The sequence below is a fragment of the Manacus vitellinus genome, unplaced genomic scaffold (assembly GCF_001715985.3).
Source record: "Manacus vitellinus isolate BGI_N305 unplaced genomic scaffold, ASM171598v3 scaffold_48_pilon, whole genome shotgun sequence".
Taxonomy (NCBI): Eukaryota; Metazoa; Chordata; class Aves; order Passeriformes; family Pipridae; genus Manacus; species Manacus vitellinus.
In genome coordinates this window covers 1334345-1355766 of record NW_021940593.1, presented here as the reverse complement: position 1 = coordinate 1355766, position 21422 = coordinate 1334345, and the positions used below count along the sequence as shown (strand labels likewise).

Here is a 21422-nt window from a genome sequence, read left to right as displayed (position 1 = left end):
CTCAAGTGAAATTCTTAGTGAATATTTGACTGTTCAATAAATGAAATAAGCTAGTGTATGTGTTAGAGCCAATGCAAAACACGTAATGCCTGTTCCTGGAATTTCATGAATGCTTCATGAGAAATGAGTTTAATATTAATCTTACATCAATAATCATAGAATAAAGAAATAAAGAGCTGCTAGCATAGGAATTGATGAAGGAAGAATTATTTCTCTCCGTTTAACTCACTTTTGACTGGGAGAATTTTCTTCAGTTTTGTCAGGTAGGTAAAATCTATGATGTCACTTGTTGTAACTGGGACCCCATATTACTTTCCTGGTGTGCAAACAACATCTTGGCTTGAGAAAGAAAGAGAAGAAAAAGAACCCACAAAAGCAAACAGCAAGAATATTAATCTGTAGAGCTGTTTTGCTAATATCCATTTATGCTTCAGTTCAGTGGCATGTTTGAAGAAGACTCTGGTTCCTCTAACAGTTAGTCCTCTGGAATACCTGATAGATGGTAAATATAGAGATGGAAAATGATCCAAAATGTAGGAAACCAGAGATTAGCTGTCAAGCATCTGGCTTCTCTATCTAAATTATAGGGTTTTTTACATTTTTATAGTCTGAGTCTGATCAGCTTCCAGATGGTCCAACATGTATGCTTGGCACATCAGGCCTTAGATATGTGAATTTTAGGCTCACTTCCTTTGAAGGTGGGATCTCGCTGGAGCTTGCTGATGGTTACCAAAGTGCTGCAGGGTGATTAGTGTCAATTCTGGAGTGTCATAAAAGGATGGAAAATGCAGGAAAAGCACATGAATGTTCATGGCTTAGCTTAACCTTTATATGATGATAAAAAAATATTTAGAAGTCATTCAATTCCATGCAGTATTTTTATCAGATATTTTAAAAAGACGAGGTATGGACTGATATAAGCAGAACCTTGGATATTAGTCTTTTCACCTGAGTTCTGTTTTTCTCTTAAGTATTGAGAAAGAGAGATGGAAATCACCTGATTATAATATTAGGTGAGAAGCAATTCTATGGATCAAGTAACTAATGAAAAGCACGTAACACTTGGCACATTTGTGGAAGATACAGCTCTAATTTTCATTGCCATCTTTCCTTGCTGCTTAGAACTTAATATGCTGCTAGTAATTTTTAATACTGCTTGCTGTGTGATAAACCACTAAATATAGAAGCTGATTTTTTGACTGTGGGAGTTTGTAAATAAATCAGTGTGGTTTTTCAGGTAACATTGAGAGAGGTATTAGGATAAGCAAGATGCTGAGCTGATCAGTGGGAATATATTTATACATATCATATTTCTAGGCCATTGAAATACTGATCTGACAGCTGTGTTGAACGTTTTGTATTTGGCTTGTCCAGCATAATCCATCTGTTTCTTCAGTGCCAACATGACAGTCTGGAACTGCCTGCTGTATTTTGGTGTTACAGGTCTGTTTATTGACACACCGGTACCTGCAGGGAGGAGAATGGCAAAAACTGCCCAGATTCCTTGCAAGAAACCAGACCCTGCAGATTTCCTTTCTTTGAATTTTAATAATTTCAGCATTGTTGAAGTTGTGTCTCTCCAGCAGACAATAATAAGCATATCACATATTTTTTAGGATCATATGAAATGGTCTGTTTGTCATTAAATTCAGAAATATGAAAGAACAAAGAGCTGAGGAGCTGACAGTGCTTTTCAGAGAGTGTGTGTATGTTTGTCTGTAGAAGAGATCCAGGCAAAGCATCTCCATTCCAGTCCACCAGCTGCTTGTACTCTCTCCTCTTCCAGGAAAAGTACATTACATTGATTACACCTGCAATTTGGTGCCTTCAGCAGCCCAAACAGTGACAGCAACATGCCCCACACATGCCAGAGTCTACCCTGAGTATCCACCTTTCCAAGCAGGGCTTGTGTGTTCTCTGCTTTCTTTCTCAAAAATTTGTCATAACTGTGTTATGCTTCCTGTAAGTTTTTGCTCAAGCTTTAAATGTGAATGTCCTATTATTTTTTTTTTGCTGTGAATTAAACATTGTATGTGTTTTTCCATTATAAAAATGAGTGAAGGAATTGAGTCTTTCCTTTGAGCTATGTTTTGATTTGCACTAAAATTGTTTAGCCCTTTCGTGTTGATACAGATAAATGGATATTATTTGCTTCTGTGTTATTTTCTAGAAAGTATGTGCCGAACAAACCTGAAATTCTTGTTCGCAAAAATGAGACTTGATAGCTATTGCATTTTTTAGGTATTGAAGTTTAATTATGTGTTTTATGATGCTGTGGATTTTTGAAGCTAGCAATTCACATTTCCTATATATTTACTTTTTCATGAGAGAAAAATCAATCATCCATTTTGTTATTTCCTCTGGTACATGAAATAGTGGGGGACACTGAAGAATTTTTTTATTAGTTTCATAAAAACTCTTCACCAATATCACTTCAATAACCACAGTTTCATCATCTTGGTTGAACTGCCTGCATGGCATCTCCTTTTATCTGTCTTAAGCCTATTTTCTGGGAAAGTATGGGGGAAAAGTAATGGAGGAGAACATGGTAAATCAGTGTGTTCTCTACCATCTGCTTTAAAAGACAGAAACTGGATGTTAATATCCAACAGTATCAGACATTTTATTAGGTACCATCTCCAGCCTTTCAGTTGAGAGATTACTAAGGCACAATACATACTTTTAATTAATGCCACTGTCAGCTCAACCTGGCATTCATGGCATTAGTCTGCAGTGCCACCAAGAGCAGCGGCTGCTCCTCCTCTAGACTCCTGCTATCCCTTCCCTTGAGCCAGCCAAGAGTGTTCATGCATCCACACAACAACAACACCAGGAGCTGACTCGAATGAAAACTAACCTTCTTGCTTCCCAGGGTAATTCTCAGCTGCATCAGTTTTCTGATCCAGACATTAGGAGTTGCAGTTTGTTCTCTCTGTTCATGGAGATTGAGGTTTGCTGTTTCAAAAAGCTGATGAAGCCTGGGGCAGTTTCAGGTGATTGGGATGCTATGGAATGCTAAGGCTGTGGGACACCAAAATGTATTGGAAGGCATAGTGCTTTATTCTTTGGTTCAAATAGACTTAGCTAGATGTTTGCTTTGGCTTGAACTTCTTCAATAAACAGTTTGAAGGAGGGGAAAAAACCCTACTGTGACTCTTGGATTCCCCTGAAAGCCTCATGCTGGCTGCTTGGCTCTTTTGTGATAGTAGTTGGAGAGAGAATAATTAACTACAAAATGCCTTGAGGTTTTCAATCTTAACTTTCATCTTCCAGCATCTGTTGTGTTAGAATAGAATCCTCACAAACTCTCAATTTGTAGTATTAAACAAAAATACCTACCCTGAGCAATACAGAAGCTGTTCTGTTTTATCCTCTTCTTGCCCCACCTGTAGTTAGTGGACATAAGACATGAGAATGATTGAGTTACTTAAAGTTGCTGGAGGGCATTTGCTAGGGGTTCACACTGCACAAAAGTGCTGTGAATGTTTTAAAAGCAATTTATTTTTCCTTTCACCTTTAAAACTTTAAAGTACGTTTCCCAGAAAGGTATTTTTGTTTTTTTTTATCTCTTCAACTTTTTTTTCATCTAAATTTGTAAGTTTTCCTGAGATTCCACATTTTATGGTGACAGACCCACAGCAAAATGCTGGAGAAGGAAGGAAAAGCAATTAAAAATCAATGTTGGAGACTTACTGTGGTCATGTGCTCCCTTCTTGTGTTTTAGTGATTTCTTCCTGGAAACTACAATGCTATAAAGTCATTAAAGATGGCAAAGAGGGGTAACGTGATCTGCAAGGGGGTTTTCTGTGTTATATTTTCAAATATAAATGCAAAATACGTCTGGAAATTTGACTATCTACTTTACTAAACTCCAAATTAAAAGTAATTAGGAATTGTGTCCGTAAGAGCAGCTTTGGATATAAAAATAGCAAGTACACCAGTTTGCTTCCTGTCTCTCTCAGATGATTGTGCAATATTGTTGATATAGATGCAGAGTCTAATTTGCTCCTCTGAGTTTACTGCCCTAAAGCTCTCACTACTATTGAAAATAGAATAATTTCAAGGGAAGCTTTCTTTCTAATGTCCTTGAAACTTGCTGTGTGATGTGACATGTGTTCACATTTGTGCATGAAACACAGGTCTGTGTGTTTGCATTATACCATTTCTTCTGTCTCCTCTGCACTTTTTCTGGAAAAATACAAAATGAAACCAGGACAATTCTAAGTTAATAACTGCATTCACATGAACTTTGTGTTCTACTGTAGAATCCCTGAAATTATTTAAGAATGCAGACTTTTGATGCCTGATCCGTATCTCTAAGGCAGAATTTTAGCCATATGTGCATAGTTTTCTGGGAAAGATGATTTTATAAGGAAATTTTTTTCTGGGTAATGCACTGCATCCTTCCAACATTTGTTTTACCTGTTTCTAAATCATGGTGTGTATAAATAATTAGAGACACTTCAAAAATTACCCCATTTCTCATTTCCTTAGTGGTACAGCTTTCTGTTGGAGGCAGCAATACAACCCCCTGAAAAGCAAGCGGGGATGATCTTTAGTTACTACATTTGTTTACCGAGGGGGCAAAGAAACATTGTGTTATATTTGCTTCACTTTCCAACCGCTTCATTGTAACACATCCAGTGGTGTGACATGACATTTGTTCTGGAGGAACTTGTAAAATCCTCAAGGTGTTAGTGATAGTTTGATGCTCCTGTATATGGACATGTATGTCCCTGAGCAAATGCTTATGTCATTTAAGATACGTTCCATTTTATGTATAGGAATGTAACTGAAATCTTACTACATTTCTATGACAGAATCAAACGATGCTAATTCCATTCATGTGAAGTACATTACTAAAAATAATTTTCTTATTTTAAAGTCTTCCTTGTTTCTGAATATATAGAATATACCTGATTTGTCATGGTGCTGGTTTTGTTAGAAATGCCAAGAGGGAATGAGGAACTAATTAATACGTTTTCAGTAGGTTATTTGTATTATTGCTGTTTGGTTTGGATTTGGCATAATATAATTCAAACTGTACGTGAAGCAACAACTGTGGCATAAATGTTGAGCTTTACTGCTGTCCTTTCCTCCCCAGTATATAAATGTAATCCATATGTGTGTTCATATTACCATGTATTCAAAGACTGTAGCTGCAGTGTAGTTACACTGTAATTGTGCCAGGTCTCATACAGTTTTATTTCATCTCTATAAAGTTCGGTGCATGAATGAATAATCCATAAGGACCTTTCTATTTTATATGCATTCCATTATAAATCGGACTAAAGGTTTACTTGGATATGAAATCCAATACATAGAAGGTAAATGATATAAACTTCAGTTTTACGTTGTAATTTGAGTATGCAATTAATTTAATTGATAATTATGGCTGTTGTATTCAAACACAGGGATTTTTTTTCTGTTGAACTCCTTTTGAGATTAAGTCCTGAGACTGTAAACTCCCATGGAGATTTTTCTTAATGCCTGCATCCTCTGGGAAGCTGTACTGTAGCTTGTGCTGTTGACAGTATGCCTTATCCCAGTTTGATCAGCAAACCCAGCTATCTCTGGTGCTGATAAGTTTTATACCACTATAATGGGCAGTGTTGGTATACTGTGACAGAACATTTACACGGCTTAAGAAAAATGTAGAAATGTAGAAAAGTCATCCTTAAAAAGCTTTGCTCCATGAAGAGACTTTGTGTTCTCAGTTCAATCTGTTTATAGCAAACTGCAGGGAGCTGAGCTCCAGTTCTGGATGCAGCACTGCTGAAATAGGACTTCCAGTGTGCTTTTGAGTATAAAATAACAAAGGAAAAAATTATTAGCAGAACTCAGTTTTGAATATTTTTTTGTTTCCTCTTTCCTGCCAGAGTTCTAGAAGCATTGGGATGATACTCCTGGGCACAGGATGTGACTCTTGGGGAAGGTCCTGTGCAGGGCTGAGGGTTGGACTCGATGATCCTTGTGGGTCCCTTCCAACTCAGCATAGTCTGTGGTTGATGTATCAGTAAGTCTTGAGGATTATTTTAGCCATCCATTTCAAGAATCTATATCTTGAAATTAGAATTTTATTCTAGAATGCATTGCTCAAGGCTTGATGAAGTTGGGTGAATTGTTTTATGCTTTCTGAGCAGAATCTCGTTGTCCCCCATGTAGGCAAACTATGGATACAAGAAAGTAATTGTTTGGTTAGCATGTTAAGACTGCAGCTAAAATTACTGGAAGTAGTTTACCAGTGTTACGATTTGCTGGATCCTAAATTATATCCTGGATAATGGGTGTATATCTAATACAGAAAATACAGTTTGAGGAATAGCAATTTTTTTTTTGTTTGGGTCAAAAAATGGACTTTTTATTCTTGAAATAAAATAGGGGATTTGTGAAATTCATCCCTGTAGGTTTGAATATCGTATCCAAAACGTCCCCTAGGTCATTTACAGATGCTGTACTCCACAAGGCAGAAACAGAAATGTTTGTTTATTCTTGCTGCTTTGGTTTCAGTAGTGCAAGATAGAGAAAGTGAAGGTACAGAACTGAAATGAGGAATTCCATGCAAAAAAGCCCAACATATTTTGGAATTTGTTGTCTGTTTCACTTGTCAGGTCAAGTGAATTAGTTCTGGGTGGGGGGTGCCATCAGATTGGTTTAAGAAGCAGTCTTTAAGTGTTCAGCCTATTCTGTCATCTGTCTCTGAAAAACAAAGTAACTGTCCACCCAAATGTGAATCCTGAATACTTTACTGCATTTTCAGTTTTATCCCACTTCCGTAACACTTTAAACTAAAATAATGGCAATGTCTCTTTTGTTAAAGATAACTCGTGTGCTTTTTCTGTAGGAGGGTTCAACGTGCATTCAGAAATACGTGTGTAGTCCCTGTATGAAACCAAGGCATAGGTGTGTGCAGGGTAGGGGGAGCTTTAGAGGGTTGTTTGGTGCGTGTGGTTTTGGTTTGGCTGGATTTGTGTTTGCTTTTATTTTCTTTCTCAAGAGTTCACCATGCCTCTCAGCAGTTAGAAGGTATGCTTTTGAGTGAAATTACACAGTTTTTTTTTTTTTAATAAAGTACAAAAACTTTATCCCGATGTAATAAGAACATATTTCTGCGTATTGCTGGCAACCACTGCCCAGACATCAGAGATAAAAGCCAGGCAGGATTTTATTTAATTTCTTGCCTGGAGTATCAGATCAATAATGTTTGTAGAATTTTTGGCTTACCCCCTACCCCACAAGTCTGTTTGTTCTTGAGGGGTTGCTTTACCTGTGCGCTCTTAATTTATTCGCAAGTTCCATGATCAGCAGCTTGTAATAACAATGTAGAAATTAAATCTTCCCTCAATGGTGGGTAACAAGAAGGCCTTTGCTAGATTTGAACAGTGGGTTAATATATCTCTACTTTGTTCAGTTATGTGTTCTCAAAGCTTAAAGTTGCCTCATAATCTCAGAACAAATAAACCCATATATAACTTCTAAAGCTTATTACCAAACATAGTCAATTATGTCACAGTCAAACCAAGTGCCTCCGGTGCAATCCGTCCTTCCTGCTTTAAACTGTGGGATAAGAGAAAGAAAGAGAAACATAGAGTAAGTTCTTTAAATCCTATTTCTGCCAAGGTAGAAAGAGATTGCAAATAGGACTTTGACATTTTGTCTTGGATCGTAATTTGCCCTAAGTGTTTTTACCACTGCAGATAGTATTCTAGGGATTGCAGTGTTCTTATTATTGCATCATTGTTTCTTGTTGGATTTTTTGAGTCTGTCTGAAGCAGTAGGTGTCTTATCTGTTCTGAATATAATGTGAAACCTTATGGTCACATAACACGTGTACACCTAAATCCTCATAACTATCAGTACTGGATAATGCTGCTGTGGTAGAAGTTTTTCAGGATGTTGTGAAAGAGAGAAGTGTGCTGTGGATGGAACTTTTCCTATGTTCAGAAGTGTTTCTTGTGGAAGTACAGTCTTGCTTTGTCTTGTATGTCACTTTTGAGATAATGATTAAAGAGTATTCCTTAACTCTGCATCTCCTTTTAGACATTTTCTGTGGAGGTAGATTTCATCTTTTAAATTTACAGAACAATTAAAGTTGATTTTAGTAATAAATATAGCCAGTAATTTATTTCCTCTTGGAATGCATTTAGCTCTTGGGTAGAATTTGTCTGTATTGTCTTGGGCTGTTATCAACACGATCTCAATTTTATTTAATTATATTGACTGAAATATATTTTATGCTTAAATATTTTGTATACAAGATACTCAGTTTTCAAAGCTTTTAAATTGTTATGGGTTTCTTTCATATCTTTGTTATTTTAATAGCTTTTTATGGCAGATGCCAAAGCAACAGTGTCACATAATCTTGTGCCTTTTTATTATTATAGTGGGATTTTTTGGCTTGCAAGTTTGTTTCTAGAGTTAGTAGTAAATACATATGCTTTCTTACAGAGCTTGGGCATATCTGGATATTTAAGCTCCCCCACTGTTTTAAGAGAAGTACAAGGCACAGCTTGACAGAAATAAACTCCACAAAATGTTTGTGTGTTTGGGTTTTTTTTTTAAAGAACAAAAATAGCAGACTACCAGCATGTTTCTGTGGTTTCTTTTGTAGTAACTCTTGTGTCAGGAAATAATATTTCATGATGTTGCTGCATTCTGTTTGCATTTCTATTACCTGTCTTAGAGTATCCCCGAGAAGTGAGTCATTCTTGCCCCTGAAGGAATCAGTGTCAGTAATTAAGTAAGTATCATATAGTTGTTTTGTAACTGCATTTGAAAACAGTAACAGTTCAGGTTGGAAGGGACCTTGGGATGTGTACAGCCTTCTTCTCAAGGCAGGTCCTTTTCCAGGGGAACTGCCCCCCCAGCCAGGTGGTTCCCAGACCGTGTCATGTCAAGTAACTTACTCCATCCCACCTGCAAGATTGGTTTTTAGACATTCAGATGATCGTTTTTGAAAGAAGGAAGAAAAACCTCAGGTTCTCTTGCATCAAAACCAGTTGGACACGAGTTTTCTTCCTTACGGTCCCAAGCAGTGCAATTTCTTTTCTGAAGTGGTGTGAGATGATAAATTTAGTAATAGCTTGGGAAAAAATCCAACTTTTAAAAGCTCAGAAATCAGTTTTCTGTGTTCTTTTGTTGTGTTACTTGTGCACATACCCCAGTTAATCTTCTTGAGGTATGCTTAGAAACTGTTCACATTACATAAATGAATTGGGATTAAAAATTACATTTAAGACTCCAAGAGCTCGCCCACCAAACTTTTGCAGAGCATTTGGTTCTTAATATGTTGAGATAGCCGAAAGAGAGAAAGCCTCCACACATTTCCCAGGAGACACTTTTAATTTCAGGAGGAAATAAGGCTTTTGGCGAAGGTTTAAAAGGGGTGACCTACAACCAACATAGAGCATTCCACAAAGCACCCACACAACTTAGCAGAATACAGCCCACTGGTTTTAAGTTACCCAGAAGAGATTAAGAAAAGAGTAAAGAAAGAAAGAGATTAAGAGAAGAAACAGGAGTAAATAGCTGGAGAGAGAAAAGAGATCAGGAAAAGATATTAAGAGAAAAATAGCTACCACCAAAGAATCCTGTGGAAGGCCCTTCCTTCCGCTGCCCTGAGTTGGTTCTGCCCCAACAGTAAAACAATACTTTTACTGATCCAGTGTCTCACAACATCCCACTGTAGTTTCTTTAGCTATAAAAATATGGACCCTCTAAGTTTCATCTTCCAGTAGCAAAAATCTGTGGTCAAGTCCGATGCTTTGAATTACTTTTCTGTTTATTTATGTGAATGTAGAGCCCACTATCCTATACACTGGAAAAACAGAGTGGAAATAATTTCTTTGCTTTTGGCTCCCAAGGAATTCCAGCCTACATTCAGCTCAAAACTTTTCACTCCAAAATCTCTGGGTGATTTTGCACTGGAGCAAGTATGGATTGTTACTGTTTTTCAGGGAGCAGGGTGGCAGTTAAACCTACCAGTTTTAACTACGTTTAGTGATCCTATAATAAGGTACAAAATAATTCTTATTCCTAAGAGATTTTATTAACGTATATATGATAGATGTGCAGTTTTAATGCTAAGAAACACGAGTTAGTTTTATGTTTGATGCCAGGATTCTCAGTCATGTATCAGATCTTGGAGACATTAACCCTGCATGCAAATGAAGAGTGTTTTGTGTCATTTTACATCCTCCATGAACACGAGCAGTTCTTCAGGAACATCAGCTTTGCAGACTGTTCTCTTTGGCAATTTGGTGAAACTAGAGACAAGCAGAGTCCTCATCCGGACTTTGCCTTGTGAGCCTGTTTTTAACATTCCTGCACTAGAGGTTGGTACTAAAGCTTTGTAATCTATGCATAAGTGGTGAACTTTTGGTAGGTGTGGCTAAAAGTCTGCTTTTCCTCAACTCTAGGTTGAGTACAATCCATTTTCCATACACATACTATTGTTTGGATGTTATTTTTCTGTGTCGTTATCCATGTCTTTCTCTCAGAGATGAACACCCCATCCATGCAGAGCAAATGAACGTGTCAGTATTCTGAAGGTCAGGGTGAAGTAGATGACCACTTGACAGTAAAAACTGAAGAACAAAGTTGCCTGTGCTTGTAGAAATTGTGCTTTTCATGTAAATCTCTTTGAAATATTAGTCCCTCTAGGTTTGTTTACTGCTCAGGGTGAGTGAAGGGGGCACAGCATGGCCAGTGGAGAAAAGAAAATGAGAGGCTGAATGTGAAACAACCAGAAATGTAAATTCAGTGTCAGAAGCCTCTTTTTATTGGGCACCCCACACTTTTCAAAACAAGATCTTAAGGCTGAATTGAGTTCTACATAGAAAAGACTGTTGTTTCAGAAACAGGTTTCTGAAGTTCTTGTTTGTGATGTGGTAGCTGCTTTTGGGGTGTTGTTGCATGTAATTGGAGATGATACTGCATGCAGAAAACACAGTGCATTGATTGTGGTAGGATATTTCTTAATGACTATTAACTTCAGTTTGTCAGTAGAGCAGGGGAATTGTGGCACCCTGACCTTTGTAGCAGCCTCCTGTAGGGGCAGGATTGTAAGAAAATCGATGGCATAGGCGTATGAAGGTGCAGGTGACTGAAAGGCAGGTTCCACATGTTGCGAAAAGTGAGATGAATGAGAGAGTTGTTTGAGAATTCAGCTCAGAATGAGAGGGAGCTTAAATACGCTCTCTCCCCCATCACCTGGAATTGTACACTGTTACACGTAGATCGTGATTACATGTAGACTTCTGAGTTATTATCACTCACCCAGGTGGATAAAATGGTTTGAGAATACTTATTCCCAAACACGGGTGTACAAGTTCTTGTTTTGATTTGATTGCTAAATGGGGATATCCTGGGGTGAGCTCTTTCAACTTTGCTGTAGCAGCTTACACTAGGGCAGAACTGACCCTTCTTTTCTTGGAGGTAAATTTGTCTAGCATCTGTGAAATATTTGACTGAACTGGGCTCTGCTGTTACTGTGTCAAGTTGATGTATTTGCCCTCTTAATTTTGTTGGAAATTAATCTGCTGGAGGTGCAGATGAATGTAAATCTGGGCAGCCAGCTCCTGTTAATCTGCAAAAAAGATAATCATCAAACAAAACTCAAGCTATTAATTAAGACTTTTTATTGATTTGGGTAGAGAGGCTAACAGTTTTCAGAATCTTCTTTTACTTTATTTCTAATGAATTTCTAGTTTTCTTCTGCTGTAGTCACTGCCATATCACTGCAATTGCTTCTTCCCTTATTTAATTAAAACACTACAAAAGTTTTCTCTTGTAATGTTACTCACACCCTGCATATGAACTTTGTACTCTTGTGTTGTCCCCTTTTGCCTGACCTTAAGCTGGATGATTCATCCTTACCTAAAGGCACCATCTCACTGAACTTCACCTCCCTCCCTCGTGTGACAGGGTGGATGTCTGTTGGGCTCCAAATTATTTCTACAGTAAAGGAGTAATTGTGCCGTAGTCTTAAGCTGACTGCATGAATGCTGCATGAATGTTTTGTAAGATTGTTGGGGCTTTGCTTTGGTTTTGTTTTGTTCCCCACCCTTGCTCCCCTTTTAACCCATCATGCACAGGAGTAGGTCCCTGAAAGCTTCTTGTACTGTGTATGCCTCAGATTTCATTTTAACTTACCTGTATTTTTATGTAACAACCAGCTGTTCAGAAGCTGGATAGTAGGAGGTGTGTAGGATATCTTAGAACTGTCATCATGTTGCTCTGTCCTCAAGATTCCCTCAATTTATAGAATCCTCTGCCACTGCTCTGTTAACTTTTTGAGAGTGGCTTGCATTCAATGGAGTGTGTAGAATATGGTGTATCCTGTCCTTGATGAGGACGTATGTGTGTTACTGCTGTACAACTAATAATAGTAAATGCAGTCCTCATCTAACTTCTGCTCAGAAGTCCAAGGATATATTTGAGAACTGTTAGTTTAGCAACTAGTGTTATGCCCAAGCAGTGAGCAGGAGGAGTACCAGCTTTCTGGGAACATTTACCTGAATTTTGAAATCTGCAGTACAGAAATAAAAATGGGGAAAAAGTAATGATGGAATTGGAACAGCCTAATATGCTGTAATAAGGTACAGGAAGGCTGTTTTTAATTGGCCAGTGACAAATTGTAACTCAGTTTTAGATTGGGATGCAGTGATGAAGCAGTGATGTCAGATTAGTTTTGCTTTCATTGTTTCTTGTGGTCAGTTCAGATGGTAAATTTACTCCATGACTGATAGTTGGAATGAGGTAGAAAACCTAAGCCCCACGAAGCCTAAGGAACTGGCTAAAACTTTTTTCAGCTTAGTTTCCTGTTGGTGAGACTGTGAAAGGCCTCGTGTTGTTTTTTTTTTTTCTTTTTCTGATTTTTCTTCTTTTTACAGGAAAAGGAGGTTTAAAATCTCCATTCTACTTATGTGATAAGGTATCTCTTCAAGTTTCTTAGACCACATTAAAAATACCTAGTCTAAATCATATGTGTTGTGGATCATGGCTTTTGGGACAGCTCCAGATAGGACAAAGGCAGCAGGACAGCTGGGCTTAGCCAAGCTTTAGGAACCTTGCTTGACTCTTAATCCCTCACCTTGACATGGTTCCCAGGCAAAACGAAGATGTGGTCTATAGTGTGCTCTCCAACTTAGATATGACAGGAGTTTGGTTTCATTACTGTCAATCTGAATTGTTCTATGGAATGTAGGTGTTGTCACGCTTATGGAAGCCATGTTTATTCAAAGTGGAGCGAAGTCTTCTCTTCATAGGATATTTAACATCAGAGCCATTTACCTCAGGAACCATGAGGAACAGTGTCACCTGAAATACTTAATTCAGGATTAACTACCTTTGTGTATAATATAACTGATTTAACTTCTAGCTGTAAATTTGCTGAGGGAGGCCTTAGGTGAATTCTCTGGTTTGTGTTATTTAGGTGGTTAGACTGATGGTTTGGGGCTTCTCGTGCACCCTCAGCCCATCAGACTGTGAACCAGTGCAGTCTCTGTACTGTTAGATGAGGGTGCTGTCTACCTGTGCTGTAGCTTTTGCATTTACTGAAGATTTTGGGACTTCATTTCCAGAGATATCTGGGGTCATCTTGTTTTCTAAATTCACCCATTTAATAAAGTTGACTACATTCTTTAACAGTTTTGGTAATCTTCCCAGGCAGTTTACCTCTTTATTGCATTTGACAAGATAAAAGTTGATTTGGCAACATAAAAAATGTTGGTTCTGATACTGAAACAGCTTTTTACACAGTCTCATTGTGACTTTTGGCAGGGCCAACCTGATAAATCTACCAAAACAAAGAAGAAAATAGAGTAAGAAAAAGACTTTATTGTATTCAACCAGAAATAGTGTTTGACTTTCATATATCTTATTAGAGGTTTAAACAGAAAAGTTAGAAATTACCTGTTTAGTATTCCAGTCTTGTTGGACACATTTTAAAACCTAAACTAGTTAGTGTGGTGAATGAAAACAGGACCAGTGTGACCTGAGAATTATTGAGGTGAAATTTTGAGCCCCTGGCTTAGAAAATTGATCCTGTGAAATTGGATTAAGTGTGATAGGAATGAAAACAGTGAAGTTCTCAACTCCTGCAAATGTCTTACTTTTAGGAGAAGATTGGGGGAGCTGCTGTAGAGACAAACAGAAATGGGCTTTAATATATTGCATTGCATGTGGAAAGTTATTGTATCTTTGATATTGATACTGAAATAGAGAAACTGGAGGTGATTTCTTCTGTGCAACTGTGGAATACTCAAATGTTCAGAGTAACAGAGGCAGAGCAGTTCTCCTTCTGTATTAAATGAGTAGTATTTTTTCCTGCCTGCTGCAGATTTATGCAGTTCACACCTTAAAAAACAAAATCTGGGCTGGATCTCCACTTGATGGAAGCTCAAAATATTTGTTGCAAAATGCCTGACATATACAGGGTTTGGCATTGGATTGGGTTTTTGGGTGTGTTTCACATCATAACAAAAATGCCCTGATATGCTGTTTTTCTTCTGCTTTCTAATCCTTTTCCATATATTTGTGCACATAGACATTGTCCTGTTGTTGCTCTACTGCATGTTTTCTGGGTATAGTTTTGGAGTAGTGACAAGTAGTGACATTAAGAGAGTTGCTTGCTTTATAAATTGTTCTTTGTGTTTACCAAAATTTGTTTGTTTGTTTGTTTTTCCCTGATGATATGCTGTGTTCTGGTTGATGAAAGCAAAGCTAAGATAGAGTAGAATAAATTACTGAAGTGTAAATGCTTATCAGTGTGCCTTGTACCTTGAAAAACAACGAATCTTTTCTCAGGGACAAAGGGAACAGTTTTCTGCTGATTTCTAAAATTACTAATTCCTAAAGTGGTTAAACCACTTATGTTATTTTAAAAAATATATGGAAGAGCACTATTACTACACTGAATTTTCTGTGTTTGTATTCTACACTTCATATAGAAACAACATCACATCTCTCGACCCAAGAGATTTGGGCACTGGGCTGAAACTTTTTGGGTTGCTTTTGTCCTGGGCAAGTTTCCGTGGGGACTTGAAGGATGTGGTATGTGCTGTTCCCAGCAGTGGTACTCCTGAAGTACTAAATGAACAATTGTTTTAAAAATGTGGTCTTTGGGCAAGTCTGGAGTCACCATGTTTTCTTCCTCGTTTGCCATCCCTGGGAGCTAAAACTGGGCATTAATGAGAAGCCATTGTGCCTCTAGTCTACACCTGGGAGAACAATGTTTAGGAAGTGAGCTTCCAGTTTGTTTTAAATGGGATAAAGGAAAGGGAAAGTGTTAGTGCAGGCCCTTTCCTACTTTAGTTTGTTCATTTGTACATTTTTTTATTAGTTTTACCAAGTGAGTTGCAATAGCCACAGTCTGCAGTTACTCAGAGATTAGAAACAAAAGTGTTTTATCCTGTTGGTGAAGCACCTTCAACCCAGTAGAAATCTTCAGCGGTGGACTCCATCACCACAGCTCCTGGTAACAAAATTGAAAAGCTGCTTGTAAACTGCTTAGTTACATCTTTTGAATTTCCAGCATTTGTTTTAATAAACAGAGGAAGTAGTTTGTGTTAGTGGTGAAATGGCAAGTCATGCAAGACTGATTTTAGCACTGCATGTTATTGCCTACCTTGAAGTTTTTATTCAAAGGGTGTATTTAGTGACCAAGGTAATGCTCTAACAGGAAAATGCTGAACATTTATCTTTATAGAAAGGGACCCCTATGATCTCTTTTATTTCTTGCTCTAACTCTCATGAAAACAAAAACAAATTGGTCCTTGCACAGCCTTCAGTTGAAGCAATGCATGTAAATGGAAATTAAAGCCTTCAGCAGCTTGTGTGGTCTGTAGACTGATGTGAGAAGCCAGAAGCAATTAGCTATCCAAGCATAAGTGTCTGCAGGAAGAGCCCCTGTTTCCGAAGTGGTGCTGCAACTGAATAGTGCCTGTGGGGACGCAGGCAGAAGGTTTATGACAGTAGTTTGCTTATGCCAAGGATGTGGGCACCTTTTGTTGGTGTCTTTTGGGCTTCAAAGTCCCTGGTGACTTGTTTTTAATCTCAACATTCTGATAAGATGTCAGTGATCCCCCATGTCATCTGTGTCAGCATTGCTGTTGCTGTTTTTCAGGTGGCAGAACCATAAATGATCAAGACAGATCTTGTGCCAGATGATACAGCCAATAAATGCTTTTGCTGAAGATTTTGTAGATCTGAAGTATGGATAAAATGAGGTTTTATGAAACGTACTGAAAGTCTGTAGTAAAAGGATGTCTGAAAATGATGGGGCAAACCCTGTGTTTAGCACAAACCAAATTAAAAAAGGAAAAAGAGTAGTCAGGTCTAAGCCCTTAATAGGCCTGGCTGGAGCAGTATCATCACCCACTTCTAACATCTGCTGTTTCAAAAGTCAGTGGTTTTGTTTAAAGGATTCTGCCTGAAATCAGACTTGTTTGAAATGAGCCTTTAGACTTTATTAGGTGTGTGCTGCATGGCTTGGTGAGCTGTACTTGGTAAAAAGATTGTTTCATAGCCAAACTGCCAAAATCTTCGCTGGCAGTCATGGATTTTGAGGTGCTTTTGATTTTTTTTAAAATGTTTTCTTGTTTTAAAGAGCATTCCCTATGATCTTATTATCAGGTATTTTTAAAACAACCTGTCCACTTTTTTCCAATTTCAAATTTGTTTTGCCTATTGGATTTTTTTCCTTTCTTGGAGAATAAAATATTTTTAAGCTTTTATGTTTGTACTTCTGGGACAGAATTCTGTTGTTTGGTTTTTTTTTTTATCTCCTGTGAAATTGGTGAAGGTATCTTATCCTTTTCTTTATTGTAGTTACATTCTCTCTGCCTTCTCCATGCCTGATAAAATAATGAGGTGGTCTATTCTTCCTCATCAAAATCATTAGCAAAAAAGACTCCGTCCCAGTAGTAGTCTTGTGAAAACCTAACTGTGTATGTTCCTTCATTATGAGAGCGCAAATATTAGTAATTTTGTCATTTGTTTAAATTTCACTAGCTCTGTAAGTTCATGTGGTTTGTAAAAATACCGACCAAACAAAACTGATTACAGATTTAGCTTATTATCCAGAACAGGGTCAAGAGGATTGTTATTATTGTAAGGACACATCAGATGGCCTTAGAAGAGGATTTTTCTAGTTGGTGCCAAGACTTGATTATAGTGGCACAATATGCAGGAATATTTCATGAATGTGTACTGTCAGCACTGAGGATTGGTGGGGCATGTTGGTTTTATTCTTCCTGTATTTTGCTTTACGTTGTGTTTTGTAGTCTTAAAATCATTCTCCCCTTGATAAATAAGCAATATTGGGAAGAGGAAAAAAGGTTAATGTTCAGCTTCTACCTGGGATATGTGTTAGTTTAATTAAAAAATGTTTATAGATACAACATCAACAAAAAAACAATACTAGGAAAAAACCTCTGTAGGTAATTAACTGACTGAAGTATCTGCAGAAGTAATCCAGTATTTGCATATTCAGTTAGTCTTTCTTGGGAGAGATGAACTCTACCCTCTTCATGTGAATATAGTTCCTGTTTTTAGGCCAGGTTGATTTAGCAATAGCAGTCTGCTGCTTTTATATAGATGTAGTTTGTGTTATGTCCCATGCCTCTAATCCTAAAGATACCTGTTGGCCTGGCAAAACCTCCCACTTTTCCATGACAGAGGCTGATAATACCTTTCAGTGAAGGTACTCCATAATAGGCTCTTGATGTAAAAGAATTTAACTCAAAACTGAAGTGGTGATGTTTGCTGTACTGCTGAGTGTGTGCCTGAAGTGTGAGTAAGTAAAAACCTCCTTGTATTAGTATTCTACAAACTTGGAACAATATGAATTCTCCAACCAAAAATAAATTGTTGGGATTTTTGCTGTCCTGTTCCATTGAGCTTTTTGAAGCCATAATGAAAGTTGGCCTAAGCAACATCTGACTGATATTTCTACTTGAGAACAGAAACAAAAGCTGAGCAAAGGTGTTGCATGGAGAACAGGAATGCTGCTCTACAATGCTAAGTAAAACATAACATTTGATTTCTGAAGACAAAATTATTTAGTTGGGTTTTGTTTTTATTTTTGGTACAGGTCATTAATGCTGCTTTAGCTCTTGCTGCCAGACCAAAAAGTCAAGTTGTGAAAAACAACATGGAGATGTATAGGAGTACATGGGAGAATCACATCCATGTTCTTACTGAAGCTGTGGATGATATAACAAGTATTGATGATTTTCTTGCTGTATCAGGTATGATAATTTTCAGAATCTAATTATTCCTTTACGTGCTTTGAAAACTTTTCATCACTTGTCAGTAGGAAACCAGGGGAAGATTAGATTGTGTGAGGTTTTGTGAAGCCGTTGCTTGTGTTTAAAATGTCCCCACACAGTGGATATTTCTGCTCTGCACAATGTAGAGCTGGGTGGAAGTTCCTTGAGCAGATCAGCTGCAGGGAGTGCAATGGGTGTGACAGGGGCACATTTGTGCATCCTCACAAGGGATTCATCTACCTCTTCAGATTCAAAATCCTCTCTGGAGCTGTGAGAATCTCCTTCTAAGAGAAGAAGTACAGACGAGTGTGCATACACCTTAAACAGGACACTCTCGTGTTACTGTGGAATGCACAGTAGAATTTGTGGAATTTTCCGTGTTACAAATATTTGTCACACAAACTGTACTTACAGATCTCTTCAGTGAAGAGACCCTTGATAGTAAACTGTAGTTACTGAAGCAGTGAGTGTCTTCAGCATTTAAACAGAAGATAGAAAACAGTTGCTTCATTTCTTACAGTTGAAAGATCCCAGTTCTGAAGGAAGTTTCCTCCCTCAGTGATGAAAAGTATTCAACAAAAGCATTTCAGTTGCACTGTTTTTCTGTGTTGCTCCTGCTAACATACACCTTCATGTGCATAGCCTAGAAATCTTTAATTCTGAAGCACTTGTAAATCTGTATAATTCTACCTTTTTGACTTCTCTTAAAGTAGCGTAAACTGGGAAGGAAGGAAAAATTTGCCTCATGTTCATTAAATGCGGTTTAACTTCAGTGTTTCTTTATGGTCAGTGGGCCCTGTGCTTGCCCATTTCTCTCTGGGCACGTCCTTTGGGCTTAGTTCCATTTTTTAGGATTATTTAGTTTATGCAGCAATACGGAAAATGACTGCAGATGTCAATAGTTGGAAAACATTGTAAATAAAGTCAGAACTGAGTACAAGTTATGTTTCGCTCGTTAAACATGGGGGTAGACTGTCCTTAAAGGGAGACAGAGCTTGGGTATTTATTGCTCTGAAGTTTATTTGGGTATCTTCAAAAATATCACCTCTACTGTGGTGACTGGAAGCTGCTGGACTGGAGTCCCAAAAACTTGAGTGGTGGTTTTTTTCTTGTGATCAGGGTGTGGATATTACAGTGCAGAAACCATAAGCAGAGATGCCTGTTCAGGCCCTTTCTGGGTCTGCTGATGTGGATGCAGACTTTTCCTCAGGGCATGGAAGTTCTCCTTCCTTTACAGTGGTAAAAGTACCTGGCAAGTGATTTAGGTTTCACTGGAGAAGAATTTACTGCAAATAGTGCTATTTGATTATCCACTGAGTTACTCTCCTACAGGTATCTCAACATCTTAGTACACAAAAACATAACCTGAGGATTACTTTTTCCACTTACGAACCTTCCTGTTTGTCATGGTTTGAGATAGCCCCAAAATCCAATTCCCTAGCTCCATCCCCCCTCCCACATCTCAACCTAATGTGAGATGGGTTTTTCCAGACAAAACACACCAGACTCAAAGTGGGGGAAAGGGAATATATTACAATGACTGTACAAATAAATACCATATCACATTATACACATGATCACAAACTATCTCTACCATGACATATGTATTTACAGTGGATCAGATCTCTTCTCCCCTCCAAATAAAAGTCCAGGAGGGAAAGAAGGACAGATCCCTTCCAGTCTCTGAGCAGCAGCATCTTCTGAGGCAGCAGTCTGTCTTCTTCACATGCATGCAGCAGCTGATAGCTGGCTTTCTGCCAGCACTCACGAGGGAGGTATTCAAGCCTCTCTCGGCCCCATCGCCTCCAACCGAGGGGTCTTCCGTGGGCTTCGTAACCCCAGACAAGGTCGTATCACCACGTCATATCACGAAGACACAGGGGGGTCTTCGTGACGGTCTGGTATCTCCAGGAGACTCAGCTCCTTGCAGGGCCTCTGTGCCCTGTCTCTCAGGCTGCCACCGTGGCAGCAGTGCAAGGGGGGGAGCCAAGGTCAACTCCCCCCGCATTCCTCTGGCCGTCCCGGTCCAGCTCCGGGACGCTCTGAGCTTCTCAGCTCCTCTCTCTCCGGTACTGCTGTACTCCAAGGCTCCTCTCAAATAGGAGTCCATCTCCCTCTTTTCTCAGAGGGATCTCAAAGGAGTTTGGGGGCTGGTACAGTCTTACCCCCAGAACTCTGTCTCTCAGGCTGCTGGCTCTCTTTCTCCCGGCTCTCCTTCCAGGAGTCCTTTCTCTGGTGCTGCATGTTGTTTCTGCTGCTCCTTCAGTTCAGGTTCTTATCTCTGGCTCTCTGCCACTGTTTCTCTGGTCAGTGCCGGCTGCTGCTCTGCGCCCATGGAGAAAACATCTCCCGGCATAACTACAGGCACCTAGCCCAGCTTTATGCTGTTCCAGGTCCCCGCAGCCCCCAGCCAGGGGCTGGGAGGCCCCAGAGGGCCCAAGGGGCTCAGAGCCCCTTCCTCGTGGCTCTACAACATGGCCACCTCTCCAACAACCAACAACCAAAACTACAACTCCTCTCTTCCGGTGAGCTTGTGATATGTTGACATTTTTGCAGGAGCGCCCATTGGACAGAATTCCAAAACTTCCAGGGGTTTCCACCCCTTGGGGTCTACCACTTTTCTAACCTCTGGGGGAAAACAAGATTCAAACCATGACACTGTTGCTTATAGGGCAAATCTTTCCTGTTAGGGTAAAACTGAAATTTCTGCAGGTGTTGCTGGAGCTGTCAATGAAGAGATGAAACAAATCAATTGCTAATGAATTTAATACATGAATTTCTTTAACTTACTATGAAATCTCCTGAGTTTTAAAATTCTTCTTTGAAATTCATTGAGCAAAGCATCTCTTTTAAACTGTGCAGCTATGATTCATTTAAATGGCACATTTCAGATATTTTTTTTCAACATTTCCTTGACTCAAAGAATAAAATTAGGCATTCCAATAATAATTGTGGAAAAAAAAATCAGTCATCAGGTGGTTGCTCATTGCAGAGTAGACTCCTAGCTTTTTGCTGTATTTTACATTCTTTGGTTGAACACAGTTGAATGATTGACAACATTTCACAGTCAGTAAAAGCAGAACCTGTAACTCAGGTAGCACTGATGTGTAGGCCTAAATGTGATGGGGTCCAGAAAAAGTAAATAGTCAT

The 21422-nt window shown here is 38.7% G+C and overlaps 1 protein-coding gene across 1 annotated transcript in view; it reads left to right on the top strand.

The window, feature by feature from the left end:
• Positions 1-21422, top strand: part of CTNNA3 (catenin alpha 3) — a 427660-nt gene that overhangs the window by 279926 nt on the left and 126312 nt on the right. Inside the window, exon 11 of the mRNA XM_018079955.1 lies at positions 18095-18251. Coding sequence (XP_017935444.1) covers positions 18095-18251 — 157 coding nt within the window. The remainder of the gene's footprint in view (positions 1-18094; positions 18252-21422) is intronic.